General features: G+C 38.8%; 1 protein-coding gene across 17 annotated transcripts in view; it reads right to left on the minus strand.

Annotated features, from left to right (window-relative positions):
• The window catches only part of IDE (insulin degrading enzyme), a 133,389-nt gene that overhangs the window by 74,403 nt on the left and 43,011 nt on the right, over nucleotides 1–15,975 (minus strand). For all 17 annotated transcript variants that reach the window (XM_078346035.1, XM_078346032.1, XM_009009970.5 and 14 more), the window contains 3 exons: nucleotides 13,283–13,467; nucleotides 11,802–12,009; nucleotides 8,030–8,199 (listed from right to left, as the gene is read on the minus strand). Coding sequence is in view for 15 of the 17 variants with exons in the window: in XM_078346032.1 (XP_078202158.1) it covers nucleotides 8,030–8,199; nucleotides 11,802–12,009; nucleotides 13,283–13,467 (563 nt within the window). In the remaining 2 variants the exon portion in view is untranslated. The remainder of the gene's footprint in view (nucleotides 1–8,029; nucleotides 8,200–11,801; nucleotides 12,010–13,282; nucleotides 13,468–15,975) is intronic.

Genomic DNA, 15,975 nt, shown 5'->3' on the forward strand with positions numbered 1-15,975 from the left:
ACCCACACCTGAAATACAGCTCTACCCTCTATATCTCTGTGTCTTCCCATTTTGCCTTTCATTGTACCTACACATGAAGGAGTACCTGTTTTGTTGCTCCCACCCACTCTTTGACTTCCTTCTTTTATTTCCCTCCCACCTGACTAAAACCAGTTGCTCCCACAGTGTCAATAGCATTACGTTTGGAGAAGCAGATCAGTAAGGAATAACCAGAACTAAGTTTTTCCTCTTACTATTCCAAATCTACTTATAAATATTCAACTGTTCCTACTTTAATTGCATGGAGAGGTAAACAAAAACAAAAACAAAATAGGGCAGAAAAATGGCTTCCAATTTATCAGGTACTATGAAACTAAAGGCATATGTGAATAATGAAGAGAAAAAGCTGAAGTGGACATCAACTGAATTCAATAACATATTAAAAATATCATTCATAAATTAGCTGGGCATGGTGGCAGGCACCTGTAATCCCACTACTTGGGAGGCTGAGGCAGGAGAATCTCTTGAACCTGGGAGGCAGAGGTTGCAGTGAGCCAAGATTGTGCCATTGCACTCCACCCTGGGCAAAAAAAATAGCAAAACTCCATCTCAAAAAAAAAAAAAATTAGCTGGATGTGGTGGTGGGCACCTGAAATCCCAGCTTCTCGAGAGGCTAAGGCAGGACAGTCGCTTGAATGCAGAAGGCGGAGGCTGCAGTGAGCCGAGATGGCACCACTGTACTCCAGCTGGGCGAAAGTGTGACACATACAAATCAATAAACACAACACATCACAGGGCTAGGTGTGGTGACTCACACCTGTAATCTTAGCACTTTGGGAGGCTGAGGCAGGCACCTGAGATCAGGAGTTCAAGACCAGCCTGGCCAATGTAGTAAAACCCAGTCTCTACTAAAAATAACAAAAATTAGGCCAGGAGCAGTGGCTCAGGCCTGTGATCCCAGCACTTTCAGAGGTCGAGGCAGGTGGATCACCTGAGGTCCAGAGGTTGCAGAGAGCCAAGACAGAGCCACTGTATTCCAATCTGGGCAACAGAGCAAGACTCCATCTCAAAAAAACAAAAACCAAAAATTAGCCAGGCATATGCCTGTAATCCCAGCTATTCAGGAGGCTGAGGCAGGAGAATCACTCAAACCTGGGAGGTGGAGGTTGCAGTAAGATCGCACCACTGCCCTCCAGCCTGGACAAGAAAGTGAGACATTGTCTTAAAACAAAACAAAAGAAAAATGTGATACATCACAATAACAGAATCAAGGACAAATACCATATGATCATTTCAACAGAAGCTGAAAAAGGCATTCGATACAATTCAACAGCCCTTCATGATAAACATTCTTGACACACTGGGTACAGAAGGAACATATGTTAAAACAATAAAGGACATATATGACAAACTCATAGCTAACATCCTATGGAGCAGAGAAAAGCTGAAAGCCTTTGCTTAAAGATCCAGAGGACAACAAGCATGCCCACTTTTACCACTTTATACAGCATAATACTAGAAGTCCTAGCCAGAGCCATTAGACAAGGGAAAAATATAAAGGGCATCCAACATGGAAAGAAAGAAGTCAAACTGTCATTGTTTGCGAACAACATAATCTTATATTTATAAAAACCTAAAGACTCTACCAAAAACACATTAGAACTGATAAATGATTCAGTAAAGTTGTAGGATACAAAAATCAGCATACAAAAATCAGTAGCATTTCTATATACCAACAGTAAACAATCTGAAAAAAAAAAATCAAGAAAGCAATCCCATTTATAATAGCTACAAAAACAAACAAACAAAACCCTCTAAAAAGAAATTGAACCAAAAAAGTAAAAGATCTTGAGCTGGGTGCAGTGGCTCACACCTGTAATCCCAGCACTTTGGGAGGCCAAGGTGGGCAGATTACTTGAGCTCAGGAGTTTGAGACCAGCCTGGCCAATGTGTGAGATGGAAAATACAAAATCAGTCGGGTGTGGTGGTGCATGCTTGTAATCCCAGCTACTTGGGGAAACTGAGGCAGGAGAATTGCTTGAACCCAGGAGGTGGAGATTGCAGTGAGCCAAGATCATGCCACTGCACTCCAGGCTGGGTGAAAGAGTGGGACTCTATCACAAAAAAGAAGTAAAAGATCTCTACAATGAAAACCATAAAATACTAATGAGAGAAATTAAAGAGGACATACACTAAAAGGAAAGATATCCTGTGTTCGTGGATTGGAAGAACTAATATTGTTAAAATGTCCATACTATCCAAAGCGATCTACAGATTCAATGCAACCCCTATCAAAATACCAATGACATTCTTCACAGAACTAGAAAAAACAATCCTAAAATCTATACGGAATCAAGGCAAGGGCCTTTGCAGAATCCTGCTGTCCTTTCACAGCTGTCCTCGAGCTATTTTATTGTAATATGAAGGCTACTCTAATTTGTTGAACATTATTATGGGCTTCACATGCACAGTCTCATTTAATTTTGACATCAACCTGACATGGAAGTAAACTGGGACTTAGAGAAGTTAAAAGGCTGGGCATGATGGTTCATGCCTGTAATCCCAGCACTTCAGGAAGCTGAGGCAGGAGGATCACTTGAGCCTATAAGTTTGAGATCAGCTTGGGCAACACAGGAAGATCTCATCTCTACAAAAGATTAAATAATTAGCTGAGTGTAGTAGCATGTACCTGTAGTCTCAGCTACTTGGGAGGCTGGGGTGGGAGGATCACTTGAGCCCAGGAGGAGGAGGTTACAGAGAGCCAAGACTACCACTGCACTCCAGCCCTGTCTCAAAAAAAGAGAGAAAAAAAGGACAGAGTCACAGAGTCTCACTATATTGCTTAGACTGGCCTTGAACTCCTGGGTACACCCCATCCTTCTGCCTCAGCCTCCTGAGAAGCTGGGATTACAGGTGCATATCACCACATCTAGCTTATTTTTGTGTCTCTTTTCAACAAGAATTTTAAATTACAATGTGGTCAAGTTTATCTCTAAATCTATGGTTTATCTCTATCTTTGTTATTTTTTTCTTTGTGTGCTTAAGAACATTTTTTTAATCTGAATATCAAAAAATTTTCATGTATTTTCTTTTAAAAGTGGTAGAGAACTAGGCTCAGTGGCACATGCCTGTAGTCTATAGAAAGTTTACATATAAAGTCCTGAGAAAGAACTATATTTTTCTCATTCATCGTAATGTACCTCTGCCTTATATCAAGTTTCCATATGTTTGTGGATATGTTTACATGGCCTATAATCTGTTCTGCTGGTATCTTCATGCAACCCTGCATCAATGCTACTAATATAACAACTAGAACTTTATAATAAGTCTTGGTACCTGGTAGAAGTTGGTTTCCTTGTTCTTCAAAATTATCTTAGCTATTCTTGGCCTTTTACTCTCTTGTTAATTTTATAATGAGATCATAAAATTCCTCAAAAAAATTTACAGGACTTTCAACTGGCATTGCATTGAATTTAGAGAAATTTGCGGAGTATTTACATTTGTGTTATATAGAGTTTAACCGTTCATGTGCATGATATACCTCCCCATGTAGGCATTCTTTTATATCCATTATATATTTCTTGCACCTCTTTTATTGAATTTATTTTTGAATACTTTACGGCTTTGTTAAATATTGAGAATGAAATAATTTTTACCCCAGCATTTTCCTGTAATTGATTATTGATGCAAGAAAGCAATTTTAGTATGTGTCTCTTCTTTTTGGCAACCTTGTTGACTTATTTTTAATGACTGATCTGAAGATTTTTTTCAGTTTTTTATGGAGGCAATCATACCATATGGAAATAAGGAAATAGGTTTTGTTGTACTTCCTTTCCATCTCTATAATCACATTTTCCCCCTTGACTTACTGCAATGATTAATACATATAAGTACAGCCAAACAAAAAGTGATAGTGGGTATCCTTGCTTTTTCAACAGAAATCCTTTGAAACTACCATTAATCACGATGTTTGACAACAGTTTTTAATCAGCTTAAAAGTTTTTGTTGTGGTGGTTTATTTTTGTTCATGGATGAGTGCTGTGTTTTATCCAGTGCTCTGAGTCTATTGTCTATCACTTTGGACTACTAAAACTGTGGGTCAGGACCCATTATATTGTAATTAAATAAATTTAAAGTATAAGCAGACCAGTTTCTGCAGGAAAAAAACAGAATATAACAGAAAGTGCCAGACTACATCACATGATGTAAAATAATGTTTGACAAAACTTTTGTTTCAGCTGCTTACACAAACACATATATGTACTCTGAATTGTTAAATAAAAAGTGCTTCTTACTATGAGTTATACACAAAAGAGTTTGAAAGTCACTATACTATTTCTGAAGCATGAAAAATGATTGTAAGGGACAAACATCTTACTGTGAAGTTTTCTTAAAATAGATAATACAATGTGTGGTTTTTATTCATTCAGAAACACATACCTTTTCCTGGTATATTATTTTAAATCGTAATCCCTTGTTGACGCCAGGCATGGTGGCTCACGCCTGTAATCCAAGAACTTTGAGAGGCTGAGGTGCATCACTTGAGGTCAGGAGTTCGAGACCAACCTGGCTAACATAGTGAAACCCTGTCTCTACCAATAATGCAAAAATTAGCTGCACATAGTGGCATGACCTATAGCTACTCGGGTGGGTGAGGCAGGAGAATAGCTTGAACCTGAGAGGTGGAGGTGCAGTGAGCCAAGATCACCATACTGCACCCCAGCCTGGGGGACAAAGCAAGACTGTCTCACACAAGCACAAAAAAAACCCCCAAGATGAACAAGTGGCCCACATTCACAAAAATATACGAAGTCAAAGCAATCTACGTAAATTAGAATGAATTTCTGACAAGGATCCTATACTTCAAGGATCATTTTTGCAATGCTTTATATATGCATAATATCTGGGATGAGGGCATCCAGCTTTCACCAAATTTTCAAATGTACCTGTAACCTTAAAAATACATAGAATTTCTACTCTATAAAATTCAATTTCATTTATAATTCTAAAATCTGAAGGTAACTTGACATTTGCATTACTTATATCACGTTTTCTTTACTGAGTACTGAATCTGGCTCACTTATTTCTCAGCTGTTTATATTACCTTGTACTTTGCTAACTGCCTAGCTTTGTCAGGCTATAAAAAGAAATATGCCCTGAAACTTCACCCATATAGATATGCCATGCAATGTATCTCTTTACCCATCATTCCTGAAATCCTCCTGTAGAACATTTAACATTGTTTCCTGCGGCCAGACATGGTGGCCCATGCATATAATCCCAGCACTTCGGGAGGCTGAGACAGAAAGAACACTTGAGGCCAGGAGTTCAAGACCAGCCTGGTCAACAAGTGAGATTCTATCTCTAGAGAAAAAAAAAAAAAAGATATTCCTTGTTTGTGACCAGAAGTAACATTACTCACCTTATTCACTGGATTTATTTCTGGAAAATGTGTAACTGCTTTCTGATTATGCTGATTATAACGTGTTACCAGTGAAGCTATTTAAAAGGCAGTTCCCAAAGAGGAGTTCCAACATGTTCTACACAATAGCAGCATTGTTTGCATAAGTATCTAACATACCAAAGGGACTAGTTTAAAGAGCAAATAATTATTTGAATGTAATGATTTTGGAAAAAAAAAAAACAAAAACACTTTTTTTTTTTTTTTGAGATGGAGTTTCGCTCGTTACCCAGGCTGGAGTGCAATGGCACGATCTTGGCTCACCGCAACCTCCACCTCCTGGGTTCAGGCAATTCTCCTGCCTCAGCCTCCTGAGTAGCTGAGATTACAGGCACGGACCACCATGCCCAGCTAATTTTTTGTATAGTAGAGACGGGGTTTCACCATGTTGACTAGGATGGTCTCGATCTCTTGACCTCGTGATCCACCCACCTCGGCCTCCCAAAGTGCTGGGATTACAGGCTTGAGCCACCGCTACTGGCCAGCACTTTTTTTTTTTTTTAACAGGGTCTATCGCCTAGGCTGGAGTGCAGTGGCTCAACTGTGGCTCACTGCAGTCAGCCTCCTTGGTTCAAGCCATTCTCAGCCTTCCAAGTAGCTGGGACTACAGGCACACACCACCATGCCTGGCAAATTATTTTATTTTATTGTAGATACAGTGTCTTACTATGTTGTCTAGGCTGATCTCAAACTCCTGAACTCAAGAAATCCTCCCACTTTGGCCTTCCAAAGTGCAATTACAGGCATGAGCCACTATGACTGGCCTGAAATTTGTTAAAACTCAATTCCCTTATTGACATACCATGTATGCTGATGTTCTCTACAAAAATCACTTTTCAAAAAATTAGCATTTATGTAGACATTCTAAGAACCACACTATTCATCTTGGCAATGATGTTAATATTGAGTGCCAAGTACTACAGTTCTAAAAAATATAATATCACTGCTTTAAAGTATAATTTTTTTGAAAACTCCTTATTCTGTAAAGCTCTGCTAATTTTTCTAACTGCTGTTGGATATATTAGTATAATGATCAAACTTAAAGTTGTCTTTGTGGTTTTAAAAAGTTCCCAAACTAATTTATAAAATAAGCATGTTCTCATAATAGAGAAGTTCATTTCTGAGCATCAATTTCTAAGCACACTAACTTATTATCATTCTTATATACTTTTATAATACCAAAAACAGTATTTTAAAAGTATAGCAATCACAAAAATAAAAATAAAGGAAAAAAAAAAGCAAAAAAAAAAAAAAGATAAAAGTATAGCAATCTGTTAACAATGATTACCTCTGGTGAGTGGGACTGGCAGGAATAGACAAAGAAAAGATACCCTTTGTGTTTGTTTTTATTTTTATTTTAAATGCCTTTGTACTGTTTAAATATTTAAACAGGTACTTTTAATGAAAATATTGAATAAAGAAAAAGGTACAATTATAAAGTCAAGAGCCTCCATATTTATCTTATTCTACTCCCTGTTATCCCCATTTCTTATCTCCCCGTGGGTAACTGTAGCATTTTTAGAGCAGGGGGATCTTGTGTGTCTTCTAATACTGTCCTATCTCCTATAGAGCTATCCCCATAGCAGATGCTATACATCTGGATTAACAGAATTGGAGGCAATGAGGACAAGTGGATTCAACAATCCTACAGTGAGCCTTTATAAAAAAAGTACCTTGGCCCAGGCATGGTGGGTTATGACTGTAATCCCAGCACTTTGGGAGGCTGAGTAGATCACCTGAAGTCAGGAGTTCATGACCAGTCTGACATGGAGAAACCCTGTCTCTACTAAAAATACAAACTTAGCCAGACATAGTGGCACATGCCTGTAATCTCAGCTACTCGAGAGGCTGAGGCAGGAGAATAACTTGAACCCGGGAGGCAGAGGTTGCGGTGAGCCAAGATCGCACCATTGCACTCCAGCCTGAGCAACAAGAGTGAAACTCTGTCTCAAAAAAAAAAAAAGAACTTTGGAAGGTAAGCTTCAGAATAAAAGAATCTATTACCTTCTCCATTTGGAATGCTGGTTAATATCTATTCACAACTCTAACTGTTCTACTCCTTAAACATTTAGAACCCTAGGCCAGGGTGCAGTGGGGTTCATGCCTGTAATCCCAGCATTTTGGGAGGCTGAGGCAGGTGGATCACCTGAGGTCAGGAGTTCAAGACCAGCCTGACTAACATGGCGAAACCTAATCGCTACTAAAAATACAAAAATTAGCTGCACATGGTGGTGGGCGCCTGTAAACTACTCGGGAGGCGGAGGCAGGAGAATCACTTGAACCTGGGAGGCAGAGGTTGCAGTAAGCTGAGATTGCACCACTGCACTCCAGTCTGAGCAACACAGTAAGATTCTATCTCAAAAAAAAAAAAAATAAATAAAAACATTTAGAACTCTATTTGAAAAAGATGTAAGTAGATATGTGGAATTTTGAAATCTATCCTGAAGTGTAAAATATGCCATAAACTCTATATGCCATCGGTTGTACACATAAATGAACACATAAATATATTTTATATATACATATAATATAATACTATGCAGTGGCCATGGGTTTAAATGAGGTCAAGGAAAGCAGCTGTTGACAAACCTGTCCCAAATTTACTGAAGGGGTGTTTAGGATTCCCTGTAGCTTTTTCCAATTGAAACAGTCTCCAGGCATCGTTCATCACATTCTTCTCATGTTCTGAATCAACTGCATTCACCTCTCTGTCCTTGCAACTTTCATCGAACAAGGGGCACAGAAAAAACTGTGCAAACCTATGGGTATGAAACATAATTAACAATCTGAAAGATGTCATTTTAAAAGAATGGCCTTTTAAAAATATTTTTGAAACTTATTAGGTAGGAAATGTAAATTCCACAGAATCAGAAACAAAACTGCCATTGCTACTAAGAAAAAAGGAATATAAAATAAGTGCTATGTAACAGAAGAAAAAGCTAATACTGAACAGAGGTAAATGCAGAGGAGTCAATCTACTCCAGAGAGATAAAAAACTAGCAAAATATTTAAAAACTAACACCGAAAAAGGTAGACTGTGGAGAGAGCAGCAATCTATTTAAATTTTTTTATTTGGTATGTGTATAAAAACTTTTTATATGTGGCTACTTCTCAAAAAAAAAAGAAAGAGAAAGAAAGAAAAAGGCAGATGATAGTTTTTAGGCAAATCTTAAATTTACAGTTTTAGATGCAATTTCACTAAGACACAGTCACCTTAGGACAAACGAGTGAGCTACTGTTAAAAGGCTCAATTTGAATATTTCTTTCTTCTTATGTAGAAAAACTTGAATTAGTAGGAAAAAACAATGCAGTGAAAAACATAAGGTTTGACATAGTTTGTCTAAGCCATGATTATGGGCTTTTATAAACTCATAAGAGAAACAGTCTATAAATTTTTAATAAGCAGTGATTCAACAAATAACATGGAATGTAACTTTAACATAAGTAACTACTATGCCTTACTTGAGGCTATTCTTTAATAATAGTACCAAAATTTAAGATACCTATAGCTAAATAAATTAATTCTTCTATATCAGGTTGAATTTAACTCATGATTCCTAAAGTAATTCTTAAGAAACTTTATAATCCATTTTATAGAATAAGACTCGATTCAGATGAAGTTAAAAGCAGAGACTCTGACAGGACTTCTTTATTCAGTGGGCCTAAGGGACTCTTGAGTGTATAAACATCTCAGTTACTACACCTCACAGTCCAGCTGTCACGGAAGACGTTATCATTACATGCTATTTATTTTAAGTGCATAAGTGAATACGATACTGTGCTAAGTACTCTTCACATAACAATCCAAGAAAAAACTCTATCTAGAGTCTATAACCAAAGATGTATGGAAACAGAGAATTTCTGGACATGTAACATCTTTTACCTACCTCAGTATCTCCAGGCTGAGAAAAATGTCTAATAGCTATATACCAAAGCTGGACAGGCCCAGATAAAGAGCCATGTTATGACATAGTATAATCAAGTTTTTAAAATGATCCTCTTATACAAGTGGATTTTTAGTGTGGGCCAAGTAACAGACATCCTCCATCATACAGAGATCTATTACATAAACATCTGCTGAAGCATTTGTAAAGCAGGAAATGAAATTCAGTGTATGATCCTAGAGAACTCATTAATGGAAGTCTTCTGGGAATACATATAAAAGATGATTACACCTCAAAGCTGCTGCCTAAAGACTGAGACGTAAGATAGAATAAGTAGGAAACAGACTACTTTGACCTAGCACATATCGTAAACCCATGCCCTTGCCTTGATAATGTGCATCCAAAAATATGACTATTATTAAAAGTAAGCAAATAAAGCTGACAATGACTAAAACTACAAAGTCAAGTTTCATTATAGATCCATCAAAAAGTTGCTGAATTACACCTTGACATCACAGAAAACTATTAAAATTTGGGCCAGGCATGGTAGCTCACACCTGTAATCGCAGCACGTTGGGAGGCTGAGGTGGACAGATCACAAGGTCAGGAGTTTGAGACCAGCTTGATCAACATGGTAAAACCCCGACTCTGTAAAAAATACAAAACTTAGCCAGTGGTGGAGAGTGCCTGTAATCCCAGCTACTCAGGAGGCTGAGGCAGGAGAATTGCTTGAACCCAGGAGGCAGAGGTTGCAGTGAGCCAAGATCATGCCACTGCACTCCAGCCTGGGCGACAGAGCGAGACTCCATCTCCAAAAAAAAAAAAGAAAGAAAACTACAAAAATTCACCAAGGATAAGTTGTACTTCAAATAATGAATCAAATCACTGACATAACAAAAAAATTAGAAATTGTTAGTTGTATTAAAAAATTGACCAAGGCTGGGCGTGGTGGCTCACCCCTGTAATCCCAGCACTTTGGGAAGCTAAGGTGAGTGGATCACCTGAGGTCAGGAGTTTGAGACCAGCCTGATCAACATGGTAAAACCCCATCTCTACTAAAAACATAGAATCAGTCGGGTGTAATGGTACATGTCTGTAATCCCAGCTACTTGGGAGGCTGAGGCAGAAGTGCTTCAACTCAGGAGGCATAGGTTAAGGTGAGGTGAGCCAAAATCATGCCACTGTACTCCAGCCTGGGCAACAAGAGAGAAACTCTGTCTCAAAAGAAAAAAAAAATATTTTACACGCACACACACACACACACAGGGGCCTGGGCAACAAGAGTAAAACTCTGTCTCAAAAGAAAAAAAAAGGTTTTTTTGCTTTATTGATTTTTATTAAAAAAATTTTTTTACACACACACACACACACGCACATACTCAGGCCAAGGTGGCTCATACCTATAATCCCAGCACTTTGGGAGGCTGAGGTGGGCAGATCATGAGGTCAAGAGCTCGAGACCACCCTGGCCAACACGGTGAAACCTCATCTCTACTAAGAATACAAAAATTAGCTGGGCACGGTGGCATGCACCTGTATAGTCCCAGCTACTCAGGGTGCTAAGACAGGTGAGCTGAGATGGTGCCACTGCACTCCAGCCTAGTGACAGAGTGAGATTTCGTCTCCAAAAAAAAAAATGACCAAGAAATTAAATTGGCCTACTGGAGCTTGCTCCAGCAAATACTTTCAAAATATCCCCAGGGTTGAAACAGCAGGTCAAAACATTCTGTATCTACTAAGCATCCTTGAGAAGCAAGGAACTGAGGGAGGAGAGGATATTTAATGTTTAGCATTCTGGAACAGAAGTATGTCTGAAAAGAGATCAGTGACAGTACCACAAGTTAGTCTTTATCACATGCTTTATATGTAACACCAGTTAGAATAGAAAGGTCTTCTGAGAAGTCTATACATCAATAAAATATTTTGTAGCCCTGCAGGCTAAGTCATGCCATCATTTTTACTTTACCACAAAGTAAATATATGACATAATTTATTTTTTCTTTTTCAGAAAACACAGGGAAAAACACTGGTTAAAATACCTTTTGGGTTTTTTTTGTTGTTATTTTTTATTTGTTTTTGTTGTCTGAGATGGAGTCTCACTCTGTTGCCCAGGCTGGAGTAAGTGCAGTGGCGCGATTTTGGCTCAATGCAACCTCCGACTCCCTGGTTCAAAAGATTCTCCTGCCTCAGCCTCCTGAGTAGCTGGGATTACAGGCATGTGCCACCATGCCCAGCAAATTTTTGTATTTTTAGTACGGATGGGGTTTGACCGTGTTGGCCAGGATGGTCTCGATCTCCTGACCTTGTGATCGACCCAGGTCGGCCTCCCAAAGTGCTGGGATTACAGGCATGAGCCACCATGCCCAGCTATCTTTTGTTAAACAAAGCTATGAAGCCATCTCTGTAGAAATAATAATAATTATTATTCATGTGGTAAGTACACAAAGTTGGATAATTCATAGGGTATTCAGCATTACCTGTCTAGGGCACCTTCTAGGTGTTCATGAGAAACATCAAAATAGTAATTGGTATGCTCTCCACTAGTAAAGGCATTTGAACTTCCTGCATGCTCGCTGAGAAACTGGCTGTATTCATTTTCTTTAGGATATTTCTTTGTTCCCAAAAAAAGCATATGTTCACAAAAATGACTTAAGCCAGCAATATTTGGAGGATCTGACAATGAACCTGAAAGAGAAAACACGTATAACAAATCACTGTTTTATGTTGAAAGCTAGTAAGTAGAGATGATTTGTAGTTCTTGTTAGCATGACAACTTCAACCATATAATCAGAGAAAGTTAAGCACAAGCTACCCAAAATGGTATTATTTAGAAGGTAAATCAGAAGACTTGTAAGTCAGAAGGTAAGTCAGAAGACTGGTTTCTAGTGCCTGCTCTTGACATTAATTAGTTGATAACCTTGGACAGGTTACTTTGTGTCTCTGAACATTAGTTTCCTCACGTGCTAAAGAGGAAGAAAGAGCTGGAATCACAGTTTTAAGAGCTAAAATTTTCTAATCATGGTTTCATTGCAGGAGACCCTACAGCACAGTGCTAACAGCATGTGTTTGAGGGTTACCAGCTCTCTAGCTGTGAAACATTAAGCACAATACTTTACCTGTACTGCCTCAATTGCTTCAATATATAGCCATCTTAGAGGGCCATGTAAGTACAAATTAGATGACATTTGCAAAGCACTCTGGTAGTCCAAAGCATTATGGTAGGGAGTAATTATTTGTTCAATATTACCTTATTTCCTCAGTTCTAAAATGCCACTAAGTTAAATAAAACCTTTTCAAAGAGGACAAAAACAAACACTGTTCCACTAACTGTACACATACATAACAAACAACTCAGCAGGGCACAGTGGCTCACACCTGTAATCCCAGCACTTTAGGAGGCCGAGGTGGGCAGATCACCTGAGGTCAGGAGTTCCAGTCCAGCCTGGCCTACATGGCAAAATCCCATCTCTACTAAAAATACAAAAATTAGCTGGGGTGGTAGTGCACGCCTATAGTCCCAGCTACTCAGGAGGCTGAGGCAGGAGAATCACTTGAACCCGGAGGTGGAGGTTGCAGTGAGCCAAGATCGTTCCACTGCACTCCAGCCTGGCGACAGAGCCAGACCCCTTCCCCACCCCCCACCAAAAATAGAAATATGATATTAAATGTACCAAGGTGAAAAAAATCAGAACAGTTCCTGTAAAGGATAGGAATGAATTTTGCTGCTAGGTCACCTTAGGTGGGAAGCTAACAAGATGTCCTTAGGAAATATAGGATTATTTGACTAAGACTACTCAACTGTAGGTTACCAATAGTTTTAAGAGGGTTCTGATGTAAAATAAGGTACATAGAACCAGTAACTACTGAGTATTTAGACATGCATGGAAAGTTCTGTAATAAATGTCAACATTAGGTCAATGAAACTAAACAAAGTTTAATTCACAATTTTAAATTGTACCTATGTGCACATCAAGTGCTGCAGATGACTTATCCGTGGTGGGATCGCTGATAAGAAGTACTTTGATACCATTGGCCAGCTCTAGCCCTCGATATTCTCGCTTGTCTTCAGGAGACTTGGTAATGTGATTTCCTATTCTCTTGATGGCTGGATTATTCATTTTGCTGTAAGTGTTTTTTTGGAAACTGAAAAGAAAAATATTATTAATTGTTGGACTATAACTTTTTTTTAAGGACAAAGAAGAACATCAAGCAAACCCATATAATACATCATCAGATTTTGATGCTGGAGGAAACCTTTTATAGCCACTCTACAGGATGCCGTCATTGCTTTCCTGCCTCTTACCCCTCATTTTTTCAGAGATATGCTAACAAAATTGTTTTCATGGAGCCATCTTTGTATCTAAAAGAGCACATGGATAGGGATTTGAGACAGGGTGGGTTAGACCATGTGTTGATCTGTATGCAGAACTAGAATAGAGTTTTTGTTTTTGTTTTGTTTCAAGACAGGGTCTCACTTTGACACCCAGGCTTGTATGCAGTAGCGTGATTTTGGCTCACTGAAGGTCTCAACCTCCTGGCCTCAAGCAGACCTCATCCTCCCACCTCAGCCCCTCCAAGCAGCTGGGACTACAAGCACGCACCACTATACTTGGTTAATTTTTTGAATATTTTGTAGAGATGGGGTTTCGACATGTTACGACACAGTCTTGAACTCCTGAGCTCAAGCCATCTGTCTACCTTGGCCTCCCAAGGTGCTAGGATTACAAGTGTGAGTCACTCTGCCCAGCCTAGAATAAGAGTTTTCTTTCACACGATTTCACAGGTATCTGCTAGAGTAAGGTGAGATGTTGTAAGAACTATTACTCGGTTAGCCCAAACACTGCTCAAATTGATGATATTGAAAGACAGGGTAGATCTTGAACTCACAGATCTGATATACACATGCTCAAAACATAGGGAACAACCCCCAATGAGGAACAATCTAATATAAAATAAGAGACCCACGCCGTCCTAGGACAGTGCAACAACAAGGACATCAAACAAACAAACAAAAAGTTGGAAGGACCCTAAGTAATTTTTGTAATCCGCCGAAGAGCTGAATGCAGAGCAGGAAAAGTCTAGCAATCTTAACAGAGATGTCAGAAAAATTATCTTACAAAGGGCTTCCTCCGACAGTCTTTTTCTTTTTGAGACAGAGTTTCGCTCTTGTTACCCAGGCTGGAGTGCAATGGCGTGATCTCGGCTCACTGCAACCTCCACCTCCTGGGTTCAGGCAATTCTCTTGCCTCAGCCTCCTGAGTAGCTGGGATTACAAGCACACGCCACCATGCCCAGCTAATTTTTTGTATTTTTAGTAGAGATGGGGTTTCACCATGTTGACCAGGATGGTCTCGATCTCTTGACCTTGTGATCCACCCGCCTCGGCCTCCCTAAGTGCTGGGATTACAGGCTTGAGCCACCGCGCCCGGTCTTTTTTTTTTTTTTTTTTTTAAGACAGGGTTTCACCATGTTGGTCAGGCTGGTCTTGAACTCCCAAACTCAGGTGATCCGCCTGCCTTGGCCTCCAAAGTGCTTGGATTCCAGGCATGAGCCCCTCCGACCATGCCTGGCTCCTCCAACAGTCTTCCTTCTTCTCTAGAAAGGCTAGATTACAGTGATGGGAAAGGACTATCAGTACACAGAATCCTGTAGGGATTTTGGTTGGTATTAGTGCAGTGAAGGGACTTTCCAGAGTCCGGGGTATGCACATTTTTTGAGAGTAGGGTAGATGTTACTTTTGTCTGTACTGGAGACTGCTTAATAGACAAAAAAAAAAAAAAAATTTAACCTGCTACTACTGACAGGTTAATATACTGCCAGTATATAATTGAGTAAAGCCAAAAACATATCTGAAACTACAGAGGAAAAATAACCCTCTAAGGCACATTTGCTTCTTACCTGCAAGACAAAATAAATAGATCTGACTGTTCCTCAAAGACTGACAGCTAGATTTAAAGGTAAGTAAGAGGGGGAAGAAATAGGCATACAATTATTTTAAATATTTTTTGTGTCAAAATCTCTAGATATTGAGAGAGGAAAAACATCTAGTTTGCTTTCACCATCATACTTTCTTCTCTGAAATCACCGGAAACTATTCTTCTAATTTGCATAATAACTGATAAACCAAAGGGGTTTGTTGCTATTAAGACTGTCTCCTAGTTCCCCTAAATATTTTTTTCTTGCCCTAACAATGCTGATAGATTTTTATGAGAGAAGATATGAAATTTTACAGATCAACATATCATACTAAATGTATAATACTGGTTTTTAAAATCACATAGCACTTTACAACAAATAGTGCTAATGGTCTTGCCCTATTTATAGTAAAAACAATTTCTTGAAAAACAAAGCATAAAATATGATATTAACATATTGGGGCTATAAAGTCATATTGGAAAATTCAAAAGCAACTTGAAAGTGAAAAACCATTATTAACAATTATTTTCTACCTCATTAGCCATAAACCACTTAAAATTCAATGTTAAAGGACGATGAAAATATTTGAGTGCAAAGTCTAAAAAATGATGTTTGTGGAAAAATAGTAATAATTTTCAGGGTGACAGGAAAATGGTCTATTTAAGACTCCAAAGAGAGGTACAAGGAACCTCAGATAACAGTCCTAGGCCGGGCGCAGTCACTCACGCCTGTAAT

This window comes from Callithrix jacchus, chromosome 12, assembly GCF_049354715.1.
Source record: "Callithrix jacchus isolate 240 chromosome 12, calJac240_pri, whole genome shotgun sequence".
Taxonomy (NCBI): Eukaryota; Metazoa; Chordata; class Mammalia; order Primates; family Cebidae; genus Callithrix; species Callithrix jacchus.